This window comes from Gopherus evgoodei, chromosome 13, assembly GCF_007399415.2.
Source record: "Gopherus evgoodei ecotype Sinaloan lineage chromosome 13, rGopEvg1_v1.p, whole genome shotgun sequence".
Classification (NCBI taxonomy): Eukaryota; Metazoa; Chordata; order Testudines; family Testudinidae; genus Gopherus; species Gopherus evgoodei.
In genome coordinates, this window is record NC_044334.1 from 17818274 (window position 1) to 17834962 (window position 16689).

Below are 16689 nucleotides of genomic sequence, written 5' to 3' on the forward strand. Positions count from 1 at the left end.
GCTGAAGTTGATAAAAACACATCTACGCTCCACAATGACACAGTAGAGGCTGGTCGGCCTTCCAACCATCTCAACAGAGCATGAGCTAGCCCAGACTGTGGACCTTCAGGAAGCAGTTCAAACCTTTGCAACCAAAAAGGCACAGAAAGAATCACTTCGATTATTCAAACAGATAAAAATGCCATTGTTTACTATGCAGACAAGAAAAGTTACATTTGCTGTTCAGGTGTTTGAAAGTTAAGTGTTACTTAAAATTTTTGAACAAGGAATTTTAAGATGTTAGATCTCCTTTATTGGGGTAGGTAGCAGAGCAGTACCATGAGAGGAGTAGAACAGGAAGAAGGCAGAATTGAAACCTTTCAAAGTTTTGGCCCAAGTGAGGGGACATAGGGGCATCATTTGAGCTTCCCACCTCAGGTGCCAAAATGTTGTGGGCTGGCTCTGGCCATGGATCAAAAGTCTTGGGGCACATGACCAAGGGTCCTTCTATTGCAAGAGGGAAAGAAGCAGTTGGCTATGACAGACCTGCTATCTAGTTCCCTAGGCCCCTTTTGCATGTGCTTAATTATATACAAGGGAATAGCCCTCTCAGGCCTAATTTTGTTAAATTCATACCAGTGACAGCAGGCACCAAATGCTCATCATTCTCAGTTGTGAGTGTTTTATACCCATTTTGCCCTGGTGCAAATGACTGCATAAGGTGTCAGGTGATAATGAATGGGGCTCTTTGAACTCAATGAGACTATGCATGTGTGTCATGAGTGCTGACATGACTGAAGTGTGAGCTAGTGAATGGCAAATAGTTAGATGGGAACAGTGATTATTTTGCTCCCCTTAGGCCATAGCTGGGAGGGGTGAGTGCTGAGCAGTGAGGGATGTCAAAACACTACCAACAGTAAACTATTTTATGGGAGTCTGGAGAAATTCTGTAGCACTTTTCCTAAACCAAAGTGTGTGCTGAAGTAGGGCAAGGAATCTGAGAACTACAGGGAAGTTACGGGGTTGTGAGCTGGTCCAGAGCTCCTAAACAACATTCCAATCTGTATTCAGGCAGGGGATGTGTCACTTTTCTAATCTGAATCTAGGAATATGGCTGGCTGCAGGGGGAAGCAGGATTAATAATAATGACAGTTTCACCTCTCAGCCTGCAGGTGAAGAAGAGACTGGGAGACTTGTCTCAGAGATTTAACACAGCCCAACTCTTCTTCCCATTAATGCTCATCACACTGAACAAATTCCCTTTGTCACACAATGGGGTTTAGAGTCTATAACACACCAACTCCTGAAAGCCAGCTCAGAAACTTGACAGTACTTAGACTGCTGGTGTGCTGAGACTGCCGTCTAGCATGCTGATTGTTCCAGGGTCACTACATACACAGCATGCCCCTCATACTGCACTGCAGCACCCTTGCCCTCAGTTTCCCCTTCTCAGAGTTGTTCAGTAAACTCCACTACATTCTTCTGCCCACCCTCTCGGAATGGACTCAAACGGACTATTCTGATTCTGTCTATGTCTGTTTCCAATCTAAATGTATGTTGTATGATCAACATACCTCTATTACAATTTTGATCACAGCCCACCTTCCATAATAGAATCCAGGGGACAGGTGATCAGTTGTATATGTTCACACACCAAGAGAAGTACAGACCAGAATAAAATCACTAACTAAATGCTACTTCTACTTAGCTGATTGAGATCTTATGTATACAGCACACTTGAAACTTTAAGAACAAGAAAACCTTGTTTATCAGAGGGAAATACAAAAATCCTGAGCAAAAGGAGCAAGTCATATTATGGATAGAATCAGCATGTTTACATGCAACACAGCAAAGAAAAGGGAATATCAACATAAGCTGGGCATGCTGCCGAAAGGGTGGTAGTTCTTTTGAAAAATAACTAACCGATTTCTCCATCTTGGTTGAATATCAAGAATGCTCAGTGAAAGAGTGACAGATGGGTGGAGGGAGTGAGGATGTTTACTTGGATCTTGTTCGAGAGATTTCTCCAGTTAGAAGATCAGATCAGATCACTGTATTTTCCTGTGCCTGATGTTGGTGAAGTGCCACTAGCACACTGGTTCCCAAACTGTGATCTGAAGCACCTGTGCTCCACACAGCACTTGCTGGTGATCAGCAGAGTCCTGGCCAGTCACATCATTCTGGTTCTTTCTGAGTCCAGCCATTGAATTGCTTAGACAGTAATAATAAATATATTTTTAGCAACTTTTAATGCAATTGCTTTAGTTGTCATAGGGATGTTATTTGATTGCCAGTGGAAAAGGAGGTGGTCTGCTCAGTCATGAGTGGGAGACAAGCTTGCTCAGTCTCAGTGAAGGAAGGCAATGCACAAGCCAGTCTTTAACAAAGGGTAATCCGCGTTATGGAAAACTGTGAGAACCCATGCACTAAGGGATTCTGATTTTTCCCAGGCTTGTTTGAAAGCAGAGTTATTTAAGGGAAGATCCCAAGGGTAAGCAGATGAATCAGCTTTTCCAATACCACAGGAATAGCTAATACACAGTGAAGGATGGGATTGTTAGCAAGAGCTAAAGGTGAACTTGAGCATCTATTCTGTGTCTCAGATTACAATTTAGGAGACTTCCTTGAACCCAGGAATGTATCTTTTGCAACCCTGCTGGCTCTGGCATATGGTTTATATTCAGAGTGAGAATGGTGGAGAACTTTAGAGTCTGCTTCCTCTCCAGTCTACAAGAGGAGTAGTAGTTAATATTATCACATTGTTCAAGAGATGCTCCAGAGCCAAAGAACTGCACTGCTCAGCCAATGAATCCATAGCTGTCTTGCTCACCAGTTGCAGACACAGTTACTCAGCTGTTCCACAGGCTGTGCAAGACTGGGAAATCAACAGATGAAGGCAAAAAATGGTAAACAACACGCTTGGACAAGATTAGCCTTTGAGAAGGGCTCTAAGTGGGTTAACTGCTTAAGCTGTAGTCACTACTGACATCCCATTTAGAATAATCAGACATCTGTAAATAGAGAGACTGTGTCTTATTTTACCATAGGCTAGCCTCATGGCTGAGATATTTTTAAGGTGTAAAGACAAGGGCTTTCCACCAAGTGACAAATGCACGGGTTCATTTCTTAAGATGAACAGTTTGCATTCTCATAAAAGTTACTAAAAGGTGATTGAGTTCCCTACCCCCTAATGGCTGTCCAGTTGGAAGTCAAATATCCTAGGTGCACTCTTCAAAGAGAATAGATAACAACATTCCAGTTCCCTTGGTGATGTTGATCTGATTGCCAAAGTGTACTATTGCACATTGCTGAGCATATAATGGCTGGTGTAGCTGCAGCCTATATATAGTCATTGCACTATCAGTACCTAATGTGTTATTACTGTGAGGTGCCTGGAGTATGAAAAGTACTATATTAGCTCCAAATTCTGTTCCAAATGGACGCTTCCATCATTTGGTAACATGTAGGTAGCTCAGATTCTCTCTCTCTTTTGCCAAAATTAGTATACATTCTATCAACTTTTATCATAAAATTCTGTTGCATCCATACAAACAGTGAAAGCATCTAAGTTTCAAACATTAATGGCATTTCTAAACCAGTTTCTCAAAACATATCAAAGGTACTTTTTCTCATTGGGGACTGAACCCAGGAAAAGTATAAAGAAGCTGTTTGAATTACTCTAAATTATATATGCAGCAGTGAATTAGTTTTTCCATTATGAGATCAAACAGAATTTTACTCATATGTAAAGAATCCCACACCCTTTTGTGAGACAGAATGAGAGATTATTGGAGGCACAGAGAGAACCTGAGCTGAATGCATGGCAAGAAGACAATACCCATTCTTGTGCAGTTCAAAAGGAGTTATGTCCTGATCCAATGTTGTAGCATTCAGCTATCACAGTACTTTCAAAGTTGGCAAAGTTACATAAGGACACAATGTCACTTCCTTTCCTCCACCCAAAGGAAAATGCACAAACTGGAACAACTGAAGGGTGGCCGATAGCTTTGTATTCAGTAATATGCACTATGCACAATGACACTACAGGTTACATAGAGTCATGGAATTTAAAGCCAGAAGGGACCATCCGATCATCTAATTTGACCTCCTGTATATCACAAGTAGCCAGCAGCAATTTACAATGCTAAGGAACTGGAACAAGTAGGTTCGGCTGTATATTTTAGCCTATTTAATATGTAGGCAGTTTTCCAGAAAGGATGATATTTTAAATCTTTCACACTCAAAATATCTGTATGTAGCACCATTGGTGTGCATCTCCCCTAGTAATGCAAAAAAAAAAAAAATAAAAAAAACACCCCACACCAAAACAAAACCACAACAAAGCCCATGCTTCATAAGCCTTGAAGAACTGGTAGCTTTCTTGAACCAGTCACACTTTCTTGAACCATCCACACTTATGTTCTAGGAAGCATATTTTCCAATTTCGTTAATACCTTGTAGAGATAAGACTCGGTCAATACATGAAGGAAATACCCATTTAGAATACACAAAAGAAAGGACAACTGTTCAAATCAGTTGAAGAATTTTTGAAAATTTAACTAGTTTAATCAACTGGTCAATTAAAGGAATTTTCAGATTTTTTTTTTACTGACTGAAGGTAGGGCTTTGCAATAGGGGAGCCCTGCCTTGCACACCCCCATGTCTGATCTTGCCATGACAGGTGCACCTACCTTAGTTTCCCCTTGGTCAAGCCATAAAAGGAGCAGTCTCGCTCCATATCCAATTCTAAAGCTTGCCTCTAGGCATAATTTATTTATTCCTCTGCCTGTTCATTAGTCCACAGAACTCTTGTGATAAAACCATTCTCCCAAAATTCCGAGTAAAAAAGGCTCCAGAAGGATCCTTTTCCATTCTCCCACCTGCAATGTCATTTCCAGCTCATATTTGGAGAGTTATTAACCCAGCTGTCCCCAGATTCTTTCTGCCCTTGTCCCAGACCTCTACTCTCCAGGCCATTGCTGAAGAGCTCCCAGAGTTGCTTTGTTCCTGTGACACTTTTTCAATAGCCCCATGTCAGGTTTCCCACAAGAGACCTCCCCACAATTTACCGCTTACCCAGGCCTCCCTGCCTGTGATTCCTTCCCCTGCTTTGGGAAGGACCTCTTGTTCTGGGCTCCAGTTCTCACAGTCCTCCTCTCAGGCCTGCTGCAAGAAGACTTCCACTCATTCAGGCCTTCCTGCTTGTTTTGTCCTATGCAGTTCCTAGGATTCACCCTCCAGCTCCCCTGTCTTATTTCAGGCTTGGCAGTTTCTAACCAGGTGGGGTCAGTTTAATTATGAGGGGATAAGAAGCCATACACTTTGTTGGCATCCTCAGATAATTAGTTTGTTTTCCTTAACAGTTTGCCAAAACCTAAATATCAGCTGACCCCCAGACCATACTGCAGGTCCTATTTAATCTCTTAAAACTTTCCTGTGAAGGATGTTTGATTTGATGGGAGTTCTATTAGGAGAGATGGGGTTTGATGAGTGTCAGATTATAATCTACATCTACACATCCAAACATGGCATTCTAATCAACTATTAAAATAACCTCTGAATACTTCTCCCATAAAACCCATAAATGATGATTGATGGGAGACTCTTGAGTGATGTTTGAAGTCAAACTCCTAAAAATCCCTAAGAAGCTCAGATACTGCCAGGGTATATTCTCAAAAGAGAAGCCAGGAACTATCTAGGCACTGGTATAGCCCCATTACATAGCATAGGAGTGCCTCAGATATATTAATTGAATTTATGCTGACAGCACACCACGAGGTCTCATTTTATTGAAGAGAAACTGAGATACTGAAAGAGTGACTTACCCAAATTACAAAGGCAGCCTGTGGATAAGGCAGGAGCTGAACCCAAATCACCTGAGTTCTAAATGAATTCCTTTAATCACAAGACTATATCTTCCTCTCCAGTTGTATGGTGAAAACTCTCTTTGCTCCATTACATTTTCAGCTGGAACTCCTGAAAAAGTAATCATTAACCATCTCAGGCACCCCAGAAGAGATGGTGGAGGGTGTCCTAGCAGCACCTATGGAGGTCTAGGAAATGAGATTAGCAGTTAAAGGCATTAATGCTGCAGAGTCCTTCATTACTAGGAGATGCAGCATACTTTCCAAGGTCCTTGTACATACATGCTAGCTTAGATATATACTTTTGGCAAAGTCTATGATGGCATAAACCCTCAAATGGAGAAGACCGAGTTGCCTTTCACAGAATTCCATCATACCCATTACTGACTCAGAGTTGAGACTTTGTGCAATGTATATATTAAAAAGTGACTCCAAATATCTCTGCACTTAATCACTGGAGTGAACTCCTTCAGAGGTGTTTTCAGCTGCTGTCTAAATTAATGTTTACTATTTAAAAACTTTTCTGATTAAAGAGGAATCACAAAAGCTCCTCCTGACCAAAGAAGAAATATAAAAGAAAGTGTCTGTGTTTATTGTGCTTTCCTGAAATTCATGCCTGCTGTGTCAGGCTGGCCAAGTTTACTAAATAAAATAAAGAGGCATCATCCAATCTGTTTAGATCCCCAAATTATCTTCCTTCAAAAAGAAGGCAATTCCTATGCAGAATCTTTTGAAAATAAGTTTGTTATGCTTTTAGATTCTGAAAGTGCCATTAAGCATTCTCCACAGTTGTGAGCAAGAGGTTTGAGACTCACTGACCAGAGACATATCCTAACTTCTTATCTTTAGAAAAAATATTTTATTAAGAAAAAGCAAATGTTTAGCTTGACATTATAACTCAAATATGTATTCACATAGCGTACCATGATTCCCATGACCACAAATGGCACAAAGTTAAAAAGTAATTCAACAAAACCATTGAAACTTTTATTGTGATACCTCAGATACAATATAGTGAAACAACAAATGATATACAGTATTGCTAGGACAAAACAGCAAAGCAGCCATGTCATCTGTAAAAGAAAGCGTTTTAAAGTGTTTAAGAAACAATATGAGGCACAACTCAGTTGCCATTTATGACTCATGCTTTAGGCCTTAAATGATTTGTAACAGTCCTTTTCAAAATTACCTCTGAGATTCCTGTTCCTTTACAATAGATACTGCTGATTGGCTTACACGAGTGCTAAATGAAGTACAATACAATATCCTACAAGTTTAACAATAATTTGACGGCTTCCTTCCACTCTTGTCCCATTATCATACAAGTGGGATGTTAAAATTTGTCTCTCTTTGTGGCGCTGTGGTATCTCAATCTAGATACAGGTCTTCCAACCTGACTATATGATCCTCTTATCTGAAAAAAAATTTTGAGAGAGCAATATATAAAGGAAAATTTTCAAGTCCATTGGAAATGGTACCGAGCACCCTATGTTAGCACAAATGTAGTTTACATTAGGGAGCAATATGGATATATTACTATTTCCACAATCAAAGGGTTAATTGCTTCTGTTTGTTACTTTGAGGTATCGTTCACTTGAAATCAAATTAATTTCAAATCATGTCTTCCACAAGCTGCTATAAGTTTAGATGCATGAAAATTAAGCCAGTTACAGAGAGGCTGCTGATTATTTTTAAACTTGCCAAATATTTAGTTTGCAGTAGGAGTTTATTTGTACTCTGTTACTTTAGTAATGTTACAATTCAACCTACATCATTATATAGGTTGTAGATAATGAAAAAGTTCACATATTCCAGCCCTTTTAGCAACAGGCAGAAACTAGTCAGAAGAGGTTATGGATGGTTAAGAGGGTAATAAAATACTGTATATTAAAACGGCAACACAAAGAAAGAAAGAAAGAAAATCCAAAACAGCAAAAGTGGTAAGGCTGATGTATCAGCAAGCCCTCCCTAATTCTGTCAGAGTTGACAGGAAATTTTGCAACTTAACATTTTGTAAATGACAGTATTGCCTTTCATTGGTTAAAAGGATGTCCACAGTTATAAACCAAAGAAAGAATATTGGCATTTGAAGCAGATTCTCAATATTGTAATAACAGTGTTACAGCCACTCTTCAGGGCCTAGGCAATGAAGAATGTGTCACCAGATTCCAAAATCATGTCAAATTATGATGCTTAATTATATTAAGACTGCCATAGCTTTTATGGGTTCAAAAGAAAATCCTTTCAATACATGTATATTTTTCGCTAGCACATTCTTATGTATCCCAATGAACATTCTTTCCAAGAAGCCAGCTTGTAGTTGGTTCATTTGGTCCAAGAAAGAGCTAGCGTGAAACAAGAATTCACAAAAGCTTTTTGTTACAGTTTATAAAAAAAACAAACAAAATAAATGTTAAAGACCAACAATAAAAATAACCAGTACAAATAACAAAAGTGCTCAAGTGGGAGAGGAAGTAAACTTGCCCAGAATGAACACACAAAACCTTTAAATATAATCTTATTACACACACACACACAGTTAGAGGGAAAATGCTTTTTAGAATTCTCTTCAAGTAAGTTTTTCTTTTTAACATACTGCTGGAAGGTTCAGTGACCAGACTGACCTCTTCACATCAACCAGCAGCCACTAATACCTGGAACCAACTTTCCCCAAAACCATTAAGCATAACTCTCCACTTCTTTACCATGGGAGAACTGTTTCAAAGAATCACTGCTCAAGTCAAGCAATAAGAAAAAAAAGTTCACATGCTCCCAGCTATCATAGCAAGCATAAAAAATTATTACATAGTAGTGTGCAGTAGGAATTTTGTATTAGTTACAGCTCCTTCTCTACTCCCTCTTACTCCCCTCCCCCTCAAAAGACTAAATGAATATTGCTTTATTTGGTTCTCTTAAAAGCCATAACATTATACATAACTCACATTAACTCCTTATGCCAGTAGTTGAAGTTTTAGGTGCTAAGCACTTAATGAAATCCCAACCTTTGGCATCAAGGGTAATTAAGGTTTTGGTGAAAATGTCCAGTTTGAAATACAAATAAATAATGCACTGAAAAAAGAGGTTGAGTATCTAAATAAGAATATCTTTTCTAGTTCTTTTGTTTTTTTTTTTAAAAAGCTTATTAATAGGAAACATCCAAATCCATTATTTAAAATATGACTACAGATTGTTCTGCCTCGTAAAAAGAAAAAAATTAACTTTAAATTTGTACTCTCATTTTTATAGTGAAGGGTTGCGGTGTTTTTCTTCAACTCAGTGTAATTCTTCTTGAGTCTGTAGCCAGACAAAGAAAATATAAAATTTCCTACAGACATCTTCATGGGTGTTACACTTAGTCTTTGAAGCCAACACAAACTCCTTGTTGATAGCTGTTTTGGTGCTTTCATTGTTGGCAATGGACATTATACTAGAGGAAAACTGAAAAATAGCTCAAACAAAACAGTATTCCAGGTTCTTTCAGACTGAACAGATGGCAGCACCAGATGACCATCTTGTGCCAGTGACCTTCAGATAAAGGGGACTCCTGGGTTCAATCTAATTCTTGATTATGGATGAGCAGTATAAGCTACCCCACAAAATCCATATTGGACCCAGTTGTACTAGATCAGTTCTTTGGACTTAAGCCCAAGGGTTTTTACTATTTCTGTTGTTTAAAATTTAAGTTCTGTAGGTTCATTATCACAGCTCCTGATGTAGAGCTTCTGTATTACTCCTAGTCATTGGCATGCTTGTAAATGAATGCTGTCTGGTAATAAAGTGCAGTAGAGTTTTGAAAACCTGTCAGAGTTATCTAAAATGTAGCAGCAGCAGCAGCAATGGCACACATTGCAGCCTTCACAAATGCCATGTTAAAATAGTTATTAAAAGGAAACTAACTTCTATTCTATTGTAAGGCTTTCATATTGTTCATTCCATCAAGACACAACATTAATTTTTTTTAAACCTCTCTGAAAAGTGCATGCACAAAAGCCAGTAGTAAATTTTGTGGATACACCTCCACAGAAGGCTTTCTTACTAAGTCACTCCAGTTAAGAAGCAGCTGGAAAAAAACAAAAAACAGAAAGGATGTGAGCTTTATATAAATTTTATTATGAAAATGTCTTTGGGGATGATTTATCCAGCAAACCAACAAACCCCTTTTTATTTTATTTTTATTTTAAAAATTATCTTGCTATTCTATTTTATGAAGAAATGAAGTCAACGTCACACTTTCCTGCCCATCCACCAACCCCCACTCTTCTTCAGGTACTGTTACTAACTTCCATCTCATAAGCTCTGGCCTGTTGTCACACAAAAATAAGTATATTTTTGCTAAAGTGTAGCAAAAGCAGAATACTTCAATGAATTTTCTTCATAACAACCTCTTTGTCCAGTGCATTAGACTACACAGCTACATGGAACCAGCCATAAAACTTCACTGATGCACAAGTCCCTGTTACTGTTAAAAGGCACAGTACCAAAAACTTGTTTACTGACTAATTTTTATAAATACAAGATGCATATATTTTTGTGCCCTTGGATCTTGCAGGCTGTAATTTTATCAACTTCTCCTTTCAAGACACAAGTTTGCTGGATAAGGAATGCAATTATGTTGATTAACTATATTCTACAGTATCACTGCCTTAGTATTCTTGAAAATTAGTTGCACTAAAAATACTGAATCATTAATGTATTCTTTTCTGCAGAACTTAAGATCTACTTATATGAGTCAGTGCAACCAAAAGATTTCTAAATGAGCACTGTACCTTTAACTTACTTGCCTGCAAGATGTACATAGATTATGGTACTCCCAAATTTAAAAAAGCAATTAATGAATACTCTAATACTGCATTCCTTTCACTGCCAGAGATATCAGAAATTGCTACATATAAAAAGACACCCCCAGCCCATACGTTCTTCAGGACTACTCATATCAGTCTTCTGCTAGATTTGGTGTAGGTGTTTAGGCAAGAAGCATGCACAGCAAAAGGTAGCATTAAAGGCATAGGTCAAATAAAAATGCTAACCAGTAAAATTCATTTGCAGTTAGTGAACTGTTCCTCTAGAACTTGAGAGTTTAGAAAAAGGTCATCCAAAATGTTCCAAAACAACTGTTCACACAAGAATACATATACAAAAGAGGGAACTTACACAAGGAGAAAAAGGCAAACATGGCCTGAAAGAGCCACATAAACTACACTAGTCATTTGTGAGGTTGCAAAGTTCAGTGATATTATCAGAGCTACCTCAGCCAAAATCCTCCTTTCATTTGCATTAGTCTTTTATAAAGCATGTTCCACAGAATATTGTCCAAACAGAGTGAAAAAATGCTTTTAATTTACTCCCAGCCATTGTCTTTGATCATATGGGCAAGTTCAATGATAAATTTTCCTTCTTTGTATTTTTGACTGCTCTCAAAAGCATGTTCCTAGAAACAAGAAAATAAAAATATTTAAAATACTGAATTACAGTTAATTTTTCACATTATTTCATTACCAATTTTGACATACAAATAAAAATGAATAGATAAAAACATCTGTAACATTTATTAAGGCTTTCTGGTGATATTTTATTTGTATGGATGTTTTCTCTTTCCTGATTGAAGTATCTAATTTTTAGCATATATGGTCTCCTTTACATAAAATCCATACTAAAATGTTAATATAAAATTGCACATGCCTATGCATAAAACTATAATTCAACATTTACAGTACATACATATATCTATTTACCTAGATATTACTATGATCCCAATCGGTAGAATATCTTGAGCAGCTCTCAAAGTACATTAGACATTTAACATGACTGTCATTTCTATGGAATGCCAGGATTATCATGTTGTTACTTTATTTCAGAGCCAAGACTGTGTGTGTGTGTGTGTGTGTGTGTGTGTGTGTGTGTGTGTGTGTGTGTGTGTGTGTGTGTGTGTGTGTGTGTGTGTGTGTGTGTGTGTGTGTGTGTGTGTGTGTGTGTGTGTGTGTGTGTGTGTGTGTGTGTGTGTGTGTCTGTTCTTTAACATATTGTCAACTACAGGTCTGTTAAGGCCAATCTTTCCTCAAACTAGCCCTGGGATTGCTGGATTCAGACTGTGATTTTTGCCATTTTTTAAAAATTTTGTTAAGCCACAGCTTAATTGTAGGTGATTTCTTAGCAGCAACTTAAAATTTTGGACAGCTGTTATTTTTCATTATTTTAAAGAGTGTGTTTAATCAGAATATTATAGGTTCTGAGTTCCAAACCAGTCTTGTATGGTAAGAGAAGGGTTGACAGAAACCAAAGTTAGAATATGGAAATGGAACCTTCTAACGTAGCTGTTCAGTTTCCTTCATTCCATGACTGGACAAAAAAACCAATCATTTTACAACCTCAGCTCTGGATGTTCATTATTACTATGAGAGGGAACACATGCAGCTGTTTTCCAGAAGATTCTGAAATTCAGCTGAATCGAGTACATCCTTCAAGTGGATATATGCAAAGGTCACCTCAAAGAAGAATTTAACATTTTCACAGTGTGAAAACTGTAGCATGTTAGCAGTCTGGATTACTTTTCAGCCACAAAATTGAGTTAATTATTGTGATTATTTGTAGCATAGTGTACAATATACTCGCCCTTTAACAACCCAGTTCATGCTTTGACTACATCACTGTGTTTTCTTAAAATGCCAGATAATTAAAGAAGAAAAAAAAAAGAAATCTGAAAATTTGACATCCAAAGTTTTAATACCAAAATGTGTTTGGCACTTACATTCCAAGGTAATAGGATACAATGGATTACGAGTCACTCATAACAATAACGAATGGTGCCTCAGTAGATTAAAGACAACTTCTGTGGACTGCTATATATATATATATATATATATATATATATATAAATATATATATAAATATATATATAATGTGTTTGATCAAGAAAGAAATTATTATATATATTACTTACATATTTCCATCCAAGAGTGGTTTTACAGTTTTCACAATAGATATCTGCTACAGCATGTAAACCTGTCAAAAGAACTCTCTCCTCTGCTGGACCACAGCCCACATTTACCCTATAACAAAGAACAGAAATAGTAGTATCTTAAGCTGCAAGACAGATCTTGCTTTTTGTTTGACAACATCCTACTTTTCTCCTGGAGATGAAATAATTCAAGCAAAATCTGAGACCAAGTCTCCAGGATATATATGCCACTATTTTTAGTCAAACATTTGTGAAATTAAGTTCTAGGGTTATACTTAAAGAGGCAAGAAGAAAAAAGTGTAATCATTTTGTTTTTCATTTTCTACTGTGAAATGGTGTTATTTGTAGCATGAGTTAACTATCACTCACGTCATCAAGTAACATAAAACGAAGCATGATAAATGGAAAACTATTTAACAGTACTTAAAACAATATATTAATAGGTGACAGATGGCTTATAACTTAGGCCTTGCCTATGCTGGGAATTAGCTGCTTTCAAACAAGGGTAAGCTCCACCAGTGCCAATTTCCAGTTTTCCTGTTCTACGCTAGGCATTTGTAACAATGCGGCTACACTAACGTAGGAAAGGCTTTAGCAATATTTCTATGCTATAGACCATAGGTTAAAATACAATAATCACAGACAGTGAATATTAAAAATCAATGGAATGCCTCTTGCACATCTAGTTATGGACTACTGCTCCAAAACAAAAAACTTTCCCAATCAAAAACATATACTTAAAATACTAGTCAAATAGTCATTCCAGGAAAATCAGGTAACACTTGGTTAAACCTGTTATACTACCCAGATCTGTAGTACTCTTGACTATGCTTGGCATCTCAATTCTACATGAAGTAACTACAGATAAAAGAATAAAGAAAGATATTTGTAAAAGGTAGAGTCACATCTTTCAATCTTCACTGTAATTACCTGGTCTATAAAAATAAAACAGACACATCTGACTTGCATTCTACTTAGGAATTGCTTTGAGCTATTCAGCTAGTTAAAAATAAGAGATGCAATTCAATGACAGCATATTACAAAATCTAAATTAGTTCACGACCTATAAAAGCAAGGTAACAAGCATGTATGTAGACTGCAATGTTAAGGAGCTACAGCAAACACTGGACTCTCTTGAGATATGTCTGGCTTTTTGCTTCTGACAAATCTGCCATTTTCAAGGCCAATATTCAAGCATTCTAAAGGTTAACCTGAAAAAATAATGGCTTTGCTTTGGGCTATAGTGATGATGTCCACCAGAGTAAAGTTACAGTAACATAATTTACTTGAATTTCAAGCGTTACCTCATTTTCTGGAATAAAACAGTTTAGTGTCACTTGCCTCAATTCAGTTAGAATCTGATGCAGTTGAAAGTTTTATTTCTAATTAAGAGTTAAATGTGACTAATGATAGGATTTCCTAAATAACTGTAAGGAAGACTCAGACTACAAGTTGCACAACAGTAACATTCTGCTGAAAAAGGCCAGTTATCCCAGTCACACTTATCAACAGGGATTGCCAGTATAAGGCTGTAGTCCATTAAGAAAAGAATTTGAAAGAGCAGGTGAAAGTGTGACTGTTATTAATGTTGAGTATTTTGCCCATTTGAGGAACATACCAAAAGTTGATACTGCATAGGAAGTATGTAATTGTAGTCATACTTACACAGAATTAAAGAGGTAGGCTCTTCCCTGGCTTCCCTGAAAAGACTGTAAGAAAGAGAAAAATATAATCTTTAAAATAAAACAGTATCAGAAGTGATGTGTTACAAATCATTGAAAATAATATAGTGTTGCCTTTAAAGAAATTAAGGTTCATACAGAAATTACTTTTATTGCACAAGACAACTTTTAACCACATCTGTATGTAGTATGAAAATAATGGAAGATTTTGTACCAGCAAAGAACGAGGAAACAAACAGAAAAGCTATACCATAAAGGCTTCAATTTGAAAACACAATTTTTTCTCCAAACTTCACATTTTCTATCTTATTTTTTTTTTTAAATTGAAAGGGTGCATAATGGCTAGAAATCCCCTTAAATGTCCATAAAAATGCATTTAACCAAGTTCTATGGAGTGGGCCAAGTTACAATTTTTGTTAAGAGTCCATAGACTAGCCTATGTTAGGGCCATATGCTACACTTGACCCAAAGGAAATGTCTCACTGATGTCAACGGGAGTTTCCCATCAAAAGTGTAGAATATGACCCTTAAACAGAGGGTAGAAAAGCCCAGCAGAAGCACGTTTCCTTCCCCAATCATTCCGGAGTAGGGACTGTCAGAGGCTGAGCTCAGACACTGATCCACGAAAGAAACAACATAGCAGTATTCTGCCACTTAGGCCTTGTCTGCCCTAGAGAAATTTATCAGGCTAATCTCCATGTTATTCCCCAAGCATGCCTGTCACAGAGGAAATTCCTTCATAAAAACTATGGTAAGATGTTAAGATTGAATGGTTAAGCACTCAAAAGTCTAAAATTATCAGAATTAAGGTTGCATGCACAACCCTTAACTTTGTCCCCTCGTGCGTATGCATTACAATTCAGTTTTTGTTATGCAGTTACATGCCATTTCTCGATCATCATGCGATTTTGCAGTTTTTTCTACAGCCTTGTAAAGTACCTTACATGATATATATACACAGACAAACACACACACACCCCCTTCATTGTTTCCTTTTTATATATAAAGTAGTAGACTACACTGTACATTTGTATATCTGTTTGTAAGGAAAAAAACATATGCAACATTGTATTATTTGAGAAACAGTATAAAACCCTACAAAGACTGTAGACACACTAAGAGGCATGCAAACTTAACAGGTTTTTGGATGTAATATATATTAGATACAGCTTTATGGTCAGGTCACCTACTACTGAAATGTAGCCACATTGGTCAAAGAATGAGACAGAGTTTAACAGCTACAGCAACACTATTGCTCTGTTTAGATAAGAAACTGAAGACTATCATATCCAAATGAAATATAGAGGGAATTTAGAATTGAGATTGTAATTATCCAGGTTGGATGTTATCATCCCCAATGTCCTGACCAAATTCCATTTTCTTGGGAAAAGGGCCACAACGACTACCGTACTCAGGATCTTGATTTTAAATCTCATAAAAAACAGTATTTCCAAAAGTACAGTGCACACATTCCTCTGATACTACTGTGGGGCATCTGTTCAGCACTCATTCTGTATCACCAGCTCAACTTTCTGGGTACTCTGTGTTTTCTTGGGGGTCTAGCCAGAAAACAACCAACTCATCTCACCACTTTCTATTTCAAATGCAGAAAATAATTCTTTGACCTTGTCTTTGCTCATATAAACCCATAGCACATCATACATACCAAATCCACCCCCACCCACTAACTTCAACAATATTCCATATACAATTCCTATCCCTATCCCGCCAAGCAGGAAAAAAGAGAAAAAGAAGGAAAGAACCACCTGACAGATGTTATTCAGATCACTTACTGCACTTTGGGATAGTGCTCAGATACCATGGCGCTAAAGCACTATAAAAACTTGAATAGAATAGATCCAACACTATATGGTTCACAAAATTACAGCCCAAGATGGTATGTCTAAATCATCTCCCCCCCGCCAAAAAAACACAAAAACAAAACAAAAACCCCAATGTTCTCATAAAAGGTTTTACCTGAAAACTTGACTACTTTTTATTATTGCTTGAAAACTGTTTTATGGCAACCCAACATTTGATGTACAATGAAAGTATTCAAAATGCTCAGATGGAAATGTGTTTATCCACTTTTTAAAATTTCTAAATCAATTATGTTATCAGGTATTATGGGCCATCTTGAGAAATATGGATAGGGATAAATATTGTAATGGTAGAGATTTCATTAGTTATTGAAGCAAGCTGGATATTT

The 16689-nt window shown here is 37.2% G+C and overlaps 1 protein-coding gene across 3 annotated transcripts in view; it reads right to left on the minus strand.

The window, feature by feature from the left end:
* Positions 1–6808: 6808 nt before the first annotated feature.
* YPEL1 (yippee like 1) overlaps positions 6809–16689 on the minus strand; it is a 61420-nt gene continuing 51539 nt past the window's right edge. For all 3 annotated transcript variants that reach the window (XM_030582573.1, XM_030582572.1, XM_030582571.1), the window contains exons 3-5: positions 14464–14507; positions 12781–12889; positions 6809–11271 (exon numbers count right to left, since the gene is read on the minus strand). In XM_030582573.1, coding sequence (XP_030438433.1) covers positions 11182–11271; positions 12781–12889; positions 14464–14507 — 243 coding nt within the window. In that variant the 3' untranslated portion in view covers positions 6809–11181. The remainder of the gene's footprint in view (positions 11272–12780; positions 12890–14463; positions 14508–16689) is intronic.